The sequence below is a fragment of the Struthio camelus genome, chromosome 3 (assembly GCF_040807025.1).
Source record: "Struthio camelus isolate bStrCam1 chromosome 3, bStrCam1.hap1, whole genome shotgun sequence".
In the NCBI taxonomy this organism is placed as follows: Eukaryota; Metazoa; Chordata; class Aves; order Struthioniformes; family Struthionidae; genus Struthio; species Struthio camelus.
This window is the reverse complement of record NC_090944.1, coordinates 47,285,218-47,301,294: the sequence shown is the minus strand read 5'-3', so window position 1 is coordinate 47,301,294 and position 16,077 is coordinate 47,285,218. Positions and strand designations below refer to the sequence as shown.

Below are 16,077 nucleotides of genomic sequence, written 5' to 3'. Positions count from 1 at the left end.
AGGTACGCTTTAGATGTCCGTCCCATCCAGGTGCGCACAAAATCAGCTCTTGGGCGGATAATGGAGCGTGTAAACCAAGGTGAACTTGGAGCACTCTCTGCTGGACGACTGTGAAACAACACTTTGAATATTAAAAAAGAAAAATTCTGAGGTAGAAAAGAGAATATGAAAGGGTAGCAGGAGAAATCTACAGCTTAAAGTAAAAAACGTACATAGCCTAGCTCTTCCTATATTAAACAGATGAAATAGCATATATTTATTGCATTGAAATGGATTTCTCTATTTTATTAAATCAATGTACAGTAAGTTTCAATGATAATTCTTTTCTTATGAGCATATATGGTACCTGAGAGAAGAAAAGAGCTAATGTCTTATCTTTTAAATTTGAAAAATTAATAAAAATATCTATACCAAAAAAAAGTTCATAAGTAAAGAATTTTTAAAACCATATATAGCATACTAGTTATATGTGGGTGTTGTATTTTTGTAGTACTGCCCAAAAGAAATTAACACTTACTGTAGGAACTGTAGCAACATGTGGAAAATATGCTACTCCAAGACAAAATAATTTTTAAAAAAGGCACTTGGCAAAATGTATTAACTTCCATGTGTCTGTTTAAAAAAAAAAAACGTATTTTCCAGTAAAAGGGCAAATCTTGTAATAATGAAGTTCACATCTTATTCCTAAAATGAAGGAAAACATAGACTTCTAAAAAATGTTATTTCAGAAAATTTAACTAATAGAAATGGGAGAAATGGAGAGGCAGGGAATAGTTGTATTACCACTTTATTGCCAATGCTGATAGATCCACTTGTGTATGCAGCTCCCTAAATTCCAGTCATTTGGAACTGATGCTGAAGTGTGTGTGCGTCTGTGTGCGCGCGCTTGCACGCAGCTTTTATTTGCTTGTTTTTAGCCAAAAAAAGTCTACTGGAGATTGAGGAATCAGCTTTGAATAAACTATTGAGGAAAGTCATTGACTTTCACTTCATAGTCTTTCAAAATATGAAAGAGGAGTTGGAGACACTCATGATATTTAGGTTCATGGAAAATCCGTGCAGGATCAAGAAAAAGAGGGTTTGTGTACACTTCTGAAAATCCTGTATGCATGGAAAACTATAGCAAAACAATCACTGACCTTTATGAAACTTGGTTTCACTCCATTTCTTTGTATGGGAGGAGCATGTTCAATAGACTGAGATTTGTTTGGTGTTCTATAAACAATTTATCATGAAATTTTTCTTTTCATTTTCCTTGGGTCATCGTTTCAGTTAAGGGTACCAACTTCGTTAATGATATTTTAGAGCAGATAGTGTGGTGGGGTTGTCTTTTTTTTCTTTTTTTTTCAAGCAGCAATGATGAGTGTGTATACGTGTGTATATACACGTATTTCACACTTTACCAAGATGTTATATGTATACATATTTGGTGTTAACCGAACAGAGACCTCAAGGCGCTTGCAGAGTTGTCAATACTGATTCTGAAATGTAAGCATGATATTAAGTCTGTGGAATCACCAACTACTGCTTATAATTTAAACCAGAAGCGTAAATTTGGTAGGTCATGTGTGGAGGAAACTTCTCTGACATTCCTTTTTATACCCTAAAACTACCAGGGATGTGATTTTGTCTTTCACTCTTGACCACCATGAGTATTATAGCAAAGTGAAACTTCAGCAGCTAGAATGCTTGATTCGAGTGTCAAAAGTATTAAACTCATGATAATGTTTTTCCTGGAAAAGCACACTGTTTTCTATGATAGCTTGGAGAACTTCTGAAGATGCTTCAGATGGACAGACCTCATTAAAAAGCAGCTATCTGACAGTCTCTACTGATCAGCAAGTTAAATGAGCAGTGTTCAGTTAAGTGTTTTATGACCATCCGCAGAATATACTAAATACTCTTAAACATCCTTTCTGGATGCCAGAAAGAAATCCAGTGAGTCTGTAAAAAGATTTTTCTTAGCGTAACTAAAGGTGAATTTGCAAAACAAAGCATACCTGAACCTGAGTTTACCTTGAACTCACTATGGCCATATTTCTGTTGATTGACTTCACTAGGTGCTGAATTAGGCCCTTTGTAAAAAGGTAGAGCTGACCTTATTGCACCAGTGTTCTATTAAAATTCATGTGAACAAGTAAGATAACTAAGATCTTGAAATATTTCCAAATATTAAAAGCATAACGATTACAATGTAAGTGAACATTTTCAATGCTTTGTATTTAGAAGACAGCCAAACATATGAGTGTTTGAAATCTGTAGAGTATTCGCTGGTCTTTCAGAGCCCATGGACTGCTGCTATCCTCTTCAATTTTATCTTTGTAACTGTGCAGGGATTCGTATTGCAGTGTTGGAAGATCTTAACTCATTCTCTGCTGGGATGGAGTTATTGCAGTGTACAGGACAGTTCTCATATAACTTAATAAAAACTTTTCCCCAAATCATTGCATAATTGTTAATTTTGTCCAATATTAAATAATTTGTTAATACCAGCTTACCTGTGCTTTATTTTTCTGCATAATGTTCTTAAAAGTAATAGCTTTTTTTTTTTTTTTTGCAGGGCATGGCTTTTACCATGGAGGAGAGGCAACAATTAAATATCCATGGATTATTACCACCTTGCGTTCTCAGTCAGGATGTCCAGGTTTTCAATATTCTTCAGAATTTTGAAAGGCTGACATCTGACCTAGACAGGTAAAGTACTGCTATGAAAATTTATCCTACTTATCAAATCATGAGTCGCTTTTTTCCCCCTGTTTGGTGGTAGTTCACATGAGATTTTCATTTTTTATCAAGCTGTGGTAGTTGAAGATTGGGAAACATTAAGCTAAATATATATTATACATCTCAGTTCTTAGCTTTTCTAGAATGCTTTCTTCAGAAATTCAACTCTTAATTTTAAATTGTAATATTCCAATGCTGTTCACATAAATTTTGTTTTCAAAAACTAAATGGTAGAAGGCTCAATAGAAGCACATGAGCTGATGTGAAAACAACAGGTCAGTAATGTCTACATATAGATATAGATACATATAAATTTTAAGAAATGTATAAAATATATAAATATTATGAAAGTATAATGTAATTTGGATTTTAAGGAAAAATATTTAAGGGAGCTTTTAATTTTTAAAGATACTCATATGTGTTTTGCTTACCTGTATCCTGGTTCTATTTTTAAGTGCTATATAAGCCACAGAATGAAAAAATGTTCTTTTAGGTTTGTTCCCATTCTCTTGTTTTTCTCTGTTGTGTGCTGTCGTGTTATTTATATATTCCTGTATTATAAACAAGCTTTTAGATAGCTATCTGATGGTTCCAAGCTTTTTTTTATTTAAGTTTCTGTAATGTTTGTTTTTTGTGGAGCAAGAATATTGCGAGCATAGCCTTCAGTGTAAGTGGAGAGCTCGTTTACTGTCGTATCTTTTGTAGATGAACAGTCCTCCTCTTAGAGATCAATATCAGTTATCACAGAGGAGTGATAAGGCTAGAATGTTGTAGTCTGACTTCCTGCATGTTGCAAGGCATCAACTTTCAGCAAGACACCTGCTTTGACAACTTACCTTATCCTTGTAGAAAACTTTCCCTATCCGTCTGTCCCCATCCCCTCCTTAACTGTCTTGAAGCAGTCCGTTCATGATGGCAGATCATCGTTTCACAGGACAACACATTTAAGACTTTAAGACTGTTTAAATTGTTTGTTTCTGCTTGAATTGCTGTATTTTCTATTCACCTGTAAGTTCAAAGCAAAAAGAAAAAAAGCCTTTTATACTGTTGTCCTATTTCTTTCTTTTGCATCTTAGCTAGCAAAGAGCTGTTGGCACCTAGCTCAGGTCACAGGAGAAAAGCACTTGTGCTTCTCAAAGCAACAGGTACTGAAAGTTACAGATGTAAGTGTGTGGAATTTAAGAGGAGAGTAACAGTATTCTCAAATGTTAATTCTTTACTTTTCAGCCAAAAATGTGGGGTATTTAAATAGCTCTTTGCCAAAATGGAAAATTTCTGCAGGAAAGGAAAAATCCTATCAGTGTTAAATGACAGAAGTTTGAATGCTGTGCCATTTAAATCATAGGAAAATGAGGTATACTGAACTGTTGACTGAAGTGGGAGTCATTAAATAAAAATAACTGACTCTCAGTATTGCTTGAATATTTTGCAGAAAACTTGCTTTATGTTAATAGGTAGAAAAGAAGGACCTATCCATCTTGGAGGTAAGGGAGAGGAAGAAGCACTTTTTTAAAAAGCACATTTAATCCACATACCATATATGTAAATAATATACAAATATAAATAAATATAAATATATTTACAAATAAATATAAATAAAAAGGTTTCTCAGAAGCCATTTGTCTCAGGAAAAAATGTTTTTCCATGTCTGTCTCTTACTCTGTTAAGTTTAGTGTCTGTATGTAATGAATTAAACAAAAATTCAATTTCATTATTTCCCACCTATGAGTCTTGTTTTGCAGTTTCTATTTTCCAAAGAATTAGGTAAGATTTTTTCCCTGCTCCTGTCATCAGCCATTATTAAAACAAAAGGACAAGCCTTACAAGATTACATCCCATGTGGATGGAAGATTAGGTTGTAGCTTCCAAATAAGCTGTGTTTTTAGCATAAAGGGTAAATTGTACTATGTAGTTTTGAAGTACAAACTTGTTGTCCATAGCATTTTAATAAAATATTTCACCTGAGAAAACTAGTCAGTCTATAGTTCATAGAAATAACTTACAAATGTCTTAAAAGGTAATTTTCTCTCACTAACCTGATCACTAGTCAAAATATCTTAAAAAAGAATTTTTCAGATCACTGAGGTGAAAAGTAGCTGTTGTTGAGATCAAGGCAGCAGGAATGGGTAAAAACTTAAGGAATGGGACTAGAAGTATGTGCTTTGGGACTCTATGAAAGCAGGAATTTATATCGCTGGGAGAGCTCTGACTTAACGGACCAGAATTGCCCACCTCTGAAAATTTGTTGCCATTAAAAATCTTGAAATAACAAATTTAACATTTGGATATCATCTCAGCACTTCCTACTGAAAGATGGTTCTAAAGTAGATGTTTATGTTAAACATTTTTGTATGTAAACAGTGATAGTGAGGTGAATTGAATACTGGCACAACTGCTGGGCTCAAAGGGTTGATGATCAGCAGCATGCATTTCAGTTGGAGGTCAGTAACCGTGGCTCTACCCGAAGGATCAATACTGGGGCTAATACTGTTTAGTGTCTTCATTAATGACTTGGATGGTGGCACAAAGTATACCTTCAGCAAGTTCACAGATGATTTAAAACTGGGAGGAGGGGCTAATACCCCAAAGTGCTGTGCTGCCAATCAGAGGAACTTTGGGTGGCCAGAGAAGTTGGCAGGGAGGAACCTCATGAAGTTCAGCCAAGTCCTGCCCCTGAAGGGCAATAACCCCATGTGCCAGCACATGCTAGGCACTGACTAGCTGGAGAGCAGCTTTGCAGAAGAGGCCCTGAACGTGGGCCAGCAGTGCATCTTTGTGGCGAAACAACAGCATCCTGGGCTGCATGAGGGACAGCATTGCCAGCAGGAGGAGGGAGGTTCCTCCTTCCCCTCTACTCAGCCCTGGTGAGGCCACACCTCGATGCTGCGTCTAGGTCTGGGCTCCCCAGTGCAAGAGAGACATGGATCTGCTGGAGTGAGTCCAGCAAAGGTCCACGAGGATGATTAAGGGACTGAAGCATCTATTGTATGAGGAAAGGAAAGGTTGAGAGAGCTGGGACTGTTCAGCCTGGAGAAGAGAAGACTGAGAGGGGGATCTGATCAATGCATATGAATACTCGATGAGAGGTTAAAGAAGATGGGGCCAGACTCTTCTCAGTGGTGCCCAGTGACGGGACAAGAGGCACTGGGCATAAACTGAAACACAGGCAATTCTATTTAAACATAAGAAAATACTTTTTTACTGTGAGGGTGGCAGAGCACTGGACCACGTTGCCCAGAGAGGTTGCGGAGTTTCCATCCCTGGAGAAATTCAAAACGTGACTGAACACCTTGCTGGGCAGCCTGCTGTAGTTGCCTTTCCTTTGAGCAGGGGCTTGGACTAGATGATCTCCAGAGGTGCCTTCCAATTTCAGCTATTCTATGATTTTATAACACGTGCCTCTTGCAGTTGATAAGAATGCAAGAGTAATCTTGGATCAATGTAAATTTGTGTAAAGTTAAACAAATTGGTCCTTAAGCATATCAAATTATATAAATCTGCAAGTCCCACAACAATTAAATTGTTCCATTGAGAAATCATATTTGTATTCTATGTGAATGCCCAGCAGGCCTAAGTTGACTGCTCATGTCATCATGCTATGCTTTGCCTAAAAAAAAAATTTTCCTCTTATATTAGTGGGGCATTATATTGCTGTTTTCCCCAGCTTTTATTACAATAAATTTGTTTGTTATATGGATAGGTGTGCATTTGAGACCAACGATTCAAAAACTTGGTAGCATTTGCCTGCAGAAGAGTCTTCCCTCAAAGATTTTCAGCTGTGACATCCTGAGCCAATTTTCAGAGATAAAAATGCTTTTGTGAATTGAATGTGCAAATGCTTATGCGTGCAAAATGTGATTTGCAGCTGTGTTTTTAAGTCAAGTGTCTGAAAATGTTATTGGAGTATGTCAGTAGATATCCTGATCTAAGAACATATGCATTATATGTGTGTGAGCTCAGAATTTTTTTTTTTGAATTAAAAAATATTGTCCTTCAAGGCAGTATTTGAACTCTGGCCTTCTGTACTCTTATCAAAACATTTTAGAGGGAATAGTGACTCTGAGCCTACCTCAGTTACTCCTTGAGTCCTCTCACTGATAGAGAATGTCAGAAGACATTCGCTATTTTAATTGGAACTTGAAAGAAAACCTCATTGTGTGCTGTACAGGAACGCGCTCAAGGACGATCTTATATAAGAGCATGCCTTCTGGTGTATATAAATACACTAATTCTAGAAATAAAACATTTCTTACAGCATGCCTCTGGCATAGCCTTCCCTCCCATAGGGGCAATAACTGGAAAGAAATAAAGGGAAGCTGTAATTTTCTTCTTGGTGCTCTGATTTGATAGTGGATGTTTGTCTGTGTGTTTGGCAGGTGTGGATGGAAGACGACAAAACCAAATGGAAACTTGAGTCAGGTGCCATTTCCATGAGTTGTTTTCCTCCATAATTTTATGTTCAAGTACTTTGCAAAAGATTAAGTACAGGCATTTGGATATTGCAGAGGTGGAAGCTATTGAAGTACCTTAGATGGAAGGGTAGAAGGGTTGTGTCTGCTATATAAGAGAGCATCTTAACTGACAGGATTGTTGCTCTGATTGTGATTGGAAAGAGGGTGTGTGCAAATTCATAAGACAAAGCTGATTGATAGTAACGTGGCATTCCATGTTTTGGCATGGCAGAAACTCCTTCGCTTACTTGCAGTGTGAAATTGCTGTGCTCTAAAATGCCAAGAGTGCATATACAAAATGAATATACAAATATGCATATACTTAATATGTAAATATATACAATATATACTTATACAAATGTGATACGGCAGCAAATATATTGCCTGGTATGCTTGGCAAAAAGAAGGAAGCCGATAACGGAAAATAATTCTACTCTTCTAACTTAATTTGGAAAGTCTGCAATGAGTTCTGCAAGTAATTTGATCTTCTTTTCCTCTTATGTTCCTAATCATCGTTATTTTTCCTCTGTATTGACACTGAAATGTTTGTGCCTGACATAGACTTACCTCTTTCTTGTGCTTTTTATTCCTCCGAAGAGTCAAGTTGGTAAAATGTTTTACAGGATATGTGAACATTAAGAGAGGTGATTAGGATCAGATCACTTTTCCTGAGAATGTTGTGTTGTTTTCTTTTTTAAGTTCCCTGTGTTAAGTAGCACACTTATATATAGATGCTGCTGATTAAAACTAACAGAGGTAAAGGTCTTATACAAGTGAAAAATAATAGTGTGTCCTCCCCGTTTCCTTTTTTGCTTTTGTGACAATTTTTTTTTTTTTTTAATCATTCTGTTTTGCCTTGTGAAATGCATGTCAGTGGTAGTGGGCTGACCAGTCACCCTAAGAAATTATCAGTAGATTTCTGGTAGCCACATCAATTTTCTTTGGGATTTTAGATGATATTTGGTTTATATGCTTTAATTGCTACTGTAATCAATTCCCTTTGTAATAGTAGTCTAGCGGAAAAGTAACATACTGAAGTTTGAATGCTTGGCAGTCTCCACTATTTCACTTGCCAGTTCTCGGTTTTCCCCTTCTGAAACTTTTCCCTGAAATCTTCGTTCAAGCCTCCCTGTCTGAGGACAGAGAATAATCTTCTCTCTTTTTATAGCACAAATGATTATTCTTAGTGTTTTATTGCTTGTTTTCACTATGTTTTCGTTTAAATGGGAGCTTTAGTAAAAGATTCCGTGAAATACTGCATTTTAAATATATCTTTTTAAAAACAGAATTCTGAAAACTACTTCATGTATTTAGTTCTGTAGATCACTTGGATGTTGCTAAAGGATGCATAGTTGTTGTCTGGTGCACTATAACTAACTCCGTGTTGGGGAAGAAGCATTTTTGGATTTCCTCTTCAGAAAATGTTTAAGGTGATTCTCCTAGCCAAGCTTTGAATGAGATACTATGCCAAAAAAAGAAAGATATTTTATATCTTTCACTGAAAACCTTCTGATCAAAATTAGATTTCTCAAGAAATATTTTTCACCTTGTAGTAACATTTCCTGTGCAGATTTGCATATGGCCAAGTGCATAATATTTGAAAACATGATTACAAGTATTATGCTGTTATTATCTTTGCAATTGCTTTAACATATCTTGAGTATAGATGTGGTATTGTAAATGTAAGTAAGAAAACAAAAGCCTAACTTTGTGCTACAAGATAGTAAAAACGAAACAGAGGGTTTTAGCAAGTAGTTTTTGGAGTTAGAACCTTGAAAAAGCCTTTTGTTAAACTTTCAATTCCTTCTGTAAAAGATTGCTTTACAGTGTTTAAAAGCCAGAATTACTCTGAGTAGGAAGACAGGATGATGAAAAAGTATTTAAAAGTTTTTAATAGCAGCATCTTATTTTAAATTAAAAGTGCTAAAAATTAAAAAGATTTTAGCAACTGATTGGAAGCATAGTCAGTCATCTGGCTTGCATAAACGCCTGCAGTCTCTAAGACAGAATATGCATGATATTCTCTACCAGTCACTTTCAAAATCCTCTGCAAACAGAGTGTATGTCTTCAAATATGTTCGCAATTATATGGGAATGAGCTTGTATTTTAAGGTAAATGTTGGGATAATTTTGTCAGTCGGAAGGTTTCAATAAGGAAAATGCTGCAAGCACAAAAGAACGTTGGAAGACATGCTATACTGTGATAAAATGTTCAGGAAGTTAAAGGCTAGTAGGGAAATGCAATAATATGAAAGAAAAATGTAAAATATATATTTATAATTGAGAACTGAAAGTACAGGATATAATTTAACCTTGGAGAACATAGAGAAGTTATGTATGTGATGGGAGGTGATTCAGAATGTGTCATGATGATGCTGTTTAGAGTGCTTGTTCAATCACAGTTTCAAAATCCTTCTCTGCTTAGGGTCTAAGTTACCCTTAGTAACCCAAGGGGAGAGACGCTGCTCTGCCTCTCGTCTTCTGATTCTCCGATACAGTCACCAGTTGCCAAACTTGCTGTGCTAGCCTTTCTTACAGTGCTTGTTAAAGGTTTATATAGCTGTTTTGCAGAGAATAGACAAGTCATTAGGTTATGCAAAGCTAAGCTTTAACAAAACTAGTGTAGATTTGCTAAACTTTTCTTTGTTAGATAGTTACCTTATTATATTTTTGTCTTGCTAAAATATGAATTAGAATTGTAAACTATTAATTAGCATTTTTACCTGAGGGCTAGTTTAACAGATAATTTAAAAACATCTTGGCCTTTGGTTCTAACAGTGAAACCTTAAGTGTGGCATTAAAGAAACTTTCTGACTGCCACTACTTTCATCTTCTTTCAAAGGAAAGGTGAGGGAAATTGTGCAAAAAATTAGTTATTTCAACAGTATTGAAAAGCTATGTAGTGGCATTAGTGCTTCTCCTGTGACTCTTTCTCACTTTCACTTTGTGTGTGAGGGGAAAGATGTATTAGTATTATTGCATATGATGCATCAGCGTGCTGAAGGAAAATTCACGTGAATAAGATTTAAACATACAAACCTCCTGGTTTGGGGGATGAATGTGTCCTGTAAATTTCCCGAACGCTTGTGTAATAAAATGATGAACATTTAAAACTTTTTGAATATATGTAATAGGCAATCCATTGAAAACTGTAAGACTTACCTTACTAAAATCAGTGAGCAAGAACTTTTTCCACTCTCATTTTTCTGATTTTTTTTTGCATTATTTTTATTTTTAAAGAAACAAAACTTCTTCAAGTCTTATCCAGTATTGTTTTCTGTTTAGAGATAAGCTATTGCAGATTCCATTAACAGCACAGATGTCAGGGTCAAAAGGCATACATGTGCACCTTGTATTTGAAATCTTAGTCCTGAAATAGTGTTCATCTGGGTTTGGGAGAAATTTCTGTTGAGGCAAGAGTAGAAAAAGCTAACATTTCTAGTTTGGATTTTTTTGGGCAACAGAGTACAGTTGTTTAATTTTTATTTAATAACTATACCATTTCAAATGGAACAATTGATATGTATGGCTCAGGTTCTGCCAGACCAAATGTGACTCTGTTGCAGTATAGTGTTTTGTACCTGCGAGAGATTAGCTTTCTGAGTGTGTAGAATGTGTCAGCTTTGTGATGGTTTCAACTTCTGTCTGTCTCGACCAATTTGTTATCCTTTATGTCTGAAACATTTGTGCTGTTAAGGCATGGAGGAATTTGAATACTCTAGACAAGAAAGAGACTGTTCTTGAAGAAACATAGCTTTAATTAGTTATCTAAACATCTTATTTTCAAATTGACTTTATATGTTCATTTGATGCTAGTCTAATTATATTTAATTCTTTACAGATATATTCTACTAATGAGTCTTCAGGATCGAAATGAAAAGCTTTTCTATAAAGTGCTGACTTCTGACATTGAAAGGTTCATGCCTATTGTATATACTCCCACTGTGGGACTGGCTTGCCAGCAATATGGTTTAGCGTTTCGGAGGCCAAGGTATGTAAGTAAAAGTAATTGTATCTTTTTTCCTCTTGGCAGATTTCTGCAGGGGGTTTTCTAACATAGTTGAATGTAAGCCAAAACTGGAATAATTGAGATAATTGAAACTACACTTTCAGCCTACGTTAAATAGTAATTTGTGTTGCATTAAGAAGGTAAATGGTTGTTTTAGTTATATTAAGACATGGATACATTTTTAATCTCATTAACTGAATTTGACTTTCTTGGAATCCTAGCTACATGTTTCAGGACCACAGAAGGATGGATCTGTAATGTAAATTTATCTTAGCAACGTGAAGAGTATTGACTTTTACCTGCATAATTTTTATTTTAGAGGTATTTTTATATATGTGTTTATATGCATGCCCATACACACACACACAGACACACACACACACACACACACACACACACACAGAGACACACACACGCACATAGCACATACATGAACATAATATTTTGTGACTATTGTATAGCAAAATCATATAACAATTGCAACATTAAGCTAAGGATGTTACATATATATATGTACATACAGGCATCTTGAAAATAATCATTGGAGCACTTGTCTCACTGCTTAATAATCTGTTATTTCATAGGTTACTGGAGTGCTTTTAGTATCTGTATTTATAGAGTGATGAGGAAGTAGTATGAAGGATTACGTGTAACTTCTGCTCCTTTTCAACATCAACCCACAGAATTTGAGATTTACAGTGGCTGCTGTTTGAGAGCCTTGTGTATACCAGTGACAACACTCAGGCTCTGGGATTGGGGATTCGCAATCTGCAGAGCGAAGGGAATATTTTTGCTTCAGTCAGAAACAGTTTTTGAGGTTTGGCGATGGCGAGGGATGCCGCGTTTCCACTCCAAAAGGAAAGCAGAACAATACTTTGGAGTATACTGTACTGTTTCCTGCCAAAGGAGGAGATAAATGAGCTGTATGTGCATAGCTCTGTTAACACAAATAGGTTTTTTACATTCAAGGCATTGATCAAAATAAGAAGATTGCAAGGTTGAAAGGAACAAATGACGACTCATGATTTCTTCAGCGGGAGGCATCTAGGGGAGAAGACTTATGGCCTCAAGGCTTTGTTGTTGTTAATGTAAAAATCATTTTGGCCTTGTGATCAGGATGAGTCAGGACCTTCTGGCCTGTTACAGAAAACAAGAATTCCCACTCCAGTATTAAAAAGTTCAAAAAGACCTCAAGAATGCATACTTAAACCCATTTAACAATCTGTGGCTTTTAGGTGCCTCTCCTAGCAAGAGAAGTGATTTCCTTTTTTCCCCATCAGTATTATCACCATGGTGATTTTATGGGCCTGCAGGGAAGTGCGAGATGTGTCTGTAAATTAAGCCTTTGATTCCTTTCTGCAGTTAAGCTGATCTCATTGCCCTTTGTTTTAGTATCCATTGCTATATAGGTTATTGCATGAGAAGCACCACTGCCCATGTTGGATCATGGAGACAAACATTGTATTTTTCAATTTCTGCCCAGACCTGTTGATAGTTTATGCCCGGGGCAGGTAGGGGAAGAGGCAACAATTCAGCTGAGTATCAGTGTGAAAACTGGTGAGACCTAGGTTGTAAGAGCGGTGGAAACAACCATCAGCCCCTTTAGAGATTTCCAAAGTCTTGAATTCCATTCTTCAATCTGATAATAAACACATTTAAGGCACAGAAAAAGAACTGATTTTGGGGGGAGCAGGAGGGGAATATATTTCAACTTTTTTGCTGTTTTGTTTTCCTTTTGGTAGATTTTTCGGCTGCAGATTACTTAGAAAGATCGCCTGAATGTTACTCCTGTTGATATTAATACTAAAATCCTACTTCAGATCACTCTATCACTAATAAATTTATGGTTCTATATAGTTTAGTTGAAGCAAATTATACTAAAGACATATATATACTGGGACATATATATATATATACTGGGATAAAAATATACTGGGATAAAAGCATTTTGAGTTCTCTGCTGTGCAGCTAGGCTACTCTGTAGCCTATCTTGCAATGAGAATTGACTATGATCGTAAAGCTTTGTGGATTTGCCTGCGTAGCTTATTTATGTCACAACAAATTTATTTCTTATTTTCCCATTAATTTCAAATACGACCTAAAAAAACTTTCAAAGTCACTTTCAAAGCCCCTGCACAGTAGGAATAATACATACATTGTGTAGTCTTTGGAATAGTAAGTAGAATCTTCGCAACTCAGCAAATGACTGCAGTATAAACCTATCGGTTTATATTACATACAATGTTATTTGTAATGTTTTACTAAATTTCTACGTTCCTCTAGATTTTCTTCTGTTTTACTTAAAAAAGCGTATTATGCTGGCACATGGATAATGAACTTCCATTCTGATGGTATATTTAGTTATTCTAAAGACTGGTAGTGATAATATGGGGAAAGAGAAAGGTACAAGAGCTCTATGACAGTCCTGATATTTGCATGTTGTTAAAAGTGTGACTATATTTACCAATATTAGAATGCAGTCTGATTTTTTTTCCTCCAAAAAAGTGTTCATTTCTATAGGGAAAATAAGAAAATTCAAGGCAAATTGTCTCACTGATCTTTTAACTGAAAAAATAGGTAACTTTATAGGACATTCTGTTATTTGGTATTTGACACAATTTTTTTTTTTCATTTGAGGTGCTAATGACTGAATGATGTTTTAAACAATATTAAACAGTGTTTTAACTGATGTGTCTCTGAGATTCAGTTACTGTTTTCTCAGATTACTGAAATCAGCTTCACCTATATTCAGCTCTCTGTTGCATCCCCGGCTATATGTGTGCTTTACATACATGACTGACTTGGGATATGTGTGAGATATTTATAAATAAGTCTGGTTTAGTTCTAGTCCTCTTATATAAGTAAAGATGTCTGAAAATCATCTACAATTTTCTTCTGCCTAATAAGGATCTCATAAAAATATTTTTTTCTTAAACCAAAAAATCATCTGCCAAGTTGGATGTTTATTACTCTCCTGAAAATTCTGTACTATTACTTGCAAGGTGTCTCACTACTTGCTGTCTCTTATCTTCCCAGACCACTTTGATGACTGCAGTGTTCATTAGAGGTCTCAAAAAAAAAAAAAAAAGGATCGTGAAGAGTATTACCTTTGATAGATTCATTACTACTTTAAAAATACCTATACTTTGTGAACTTCCACTGTGTTCTGTGAGCAACAAAGATCTGGCTTTTCTTAGAAAAATCTTTTGGAAATTATTCCAAAACCAACTATGTCAAGTCATCAACTTCAACTGGTTTGAAATTATATTCAAGAGTGTGACTAATTTAGTATTAGGCATTATGTACTGGTGTCTTTCATAAACAGCACCCTCTGTGGGCTGAACTAGTCCTGCTTTGCAGAAACCAAATCTCAGTTTGAGAACCAGAGCAAGTATATTCGACTTTTTTTGCCTATAGAATGCTGAGTTTATGCAAAACTGTAAAAATAATACAAAAAGATATCCTCCATATTCTAGAATATCTGTATGGCAGGGCCTTTTACAGGTAAAGTGGCCATACATAGCATGAGAAGCTATTTTAAGAGAGTAGAAGTAGAGTCATAATTTAGGTTGGAAGAGACCTCCAGGCATCATCTGGACATCATCTGCTCAAAACAGTCTAATCAGAGGAGGTTGCTTGTGGCTGTGTCCGGTTGAGTCTTGAACATCTTCAAGGATAGAGAGTTCACAGCCTCTCGGGGCAACCTGTTCCAGTATTTAACCACCCGCACGGGGAAAAAAAAAAAAAAAACTTTATGTCTAATTGGAATTTCCCATGGCCTAACCTGCATCCACTGCTTCTCATCTTATCACTGTGCAGCTCCCAGAAGAGTCTAGTTCCATCCTCTCCTTATCCTCCGATCAGATGCTTGTAGCCAGCAGTCGGGTCCCCTGAGCCTTCTCGAGGCTAAGGAAAGGCAGCTCTCAGCCCCTCCTCATGCACCAGCCCCGAGCAGTGTGGTGGCCCTCTGCAGGGCTCACTCCCATAGAGCCACATCCTTCTCACTGGGGAGAGCCCAAAGCTGGCAGCACTGCTCCAGACACGGTCTTACAGGTGTTGAACAGGGGGGAAAGATTGCTTCCCTGGACCTGCTGGCTACACTGCTTCTAATACAGTCAAGGATGCTGTTGGCCTTCTTTGCCGCATTACATGTAGATTGTATGATTTCGGGAAAGCCTTTGAGTAAGAGAAAAGTGAATGAAGTTAGCGTATGACATGCTTAGAGCACTTCAAAGTGATGCCTTAAATCTAGCAGAGACTTTTCTTGCAGCTCTTTTTTGTGTACTTTTTCCTTCCTTTAGCTCAAAAGAGAAACATTTGATGAAGTAGTATGTATACATTTACCATTATTTTTAAGCATAAAGAAAAGGCAGAAGAAAAATAAGCATTTCAATTAGTACAGAGAAGGAGTAAAAGATGTTAATTTTAATCCAGTGTATACATTCTCATAGTCTCTTTAGTTGTTACAATTCAGTAAAAATGTGCAATCTTATTTCTAGGTAAAAGCTTATGTGTTAAGACTTGTGTATATGTTTTATGCAGACTCATATCTAAATACTGTCTCTACTGGCAAATGAATGCTTTTCTTTCTCAAAATATCTCTCAGTTTGATGCCGTTTTTATTGCTGTCCCTTCCCAGCTCAGAAAATGTTTGATATTTCACAATTAGAAAGAAATCCCATTAGAAATAGACTTGCCTTTATAGGTAAATAAATAAAAAATTACCAATCGCTGCACATCGTATTTCATAGTTACAACACTGAAAGTTGCAGGGAAGTGTTTTAATATCCAAATTGAATCTTTATTTTTATTTTTTTTATATTCAGCTAGATTTCTGTATGTTGTGCAATGAGTTTGAAGCCCCTGGTTCACAAGTAATGTCTTCAGGCAGGG

At 36.1% G+C, this 16,077-nt stretch overlaps 1 protein-coding gene across 1 annotated transcript in view; it reads left to right on the top strand.

Moving 5' to 3' along the window:
• The window catches only part of ME1 (malic enzyme 1), a 196,668-nt gene that overhangs the window by 44,416 nt on the left and 136,175 nt on the right, over positions 1 to 16,077 (top strand). Inside the window, exons 2-3 of the mRNA XM_068937655.1 lie at positions 2,561 to 2,694; positions 11,017 to 11,166. Coding sequence (XP_068793756.1) covers positions 2,561 to 2,694; positions 11,017 to 11,166 — 284 coding nt within the window. The remainder of the gene's footprint in view (positions 1 to 2,560; positions 2,695 to 11,016; positions 11,167 to 16,077) is intronic.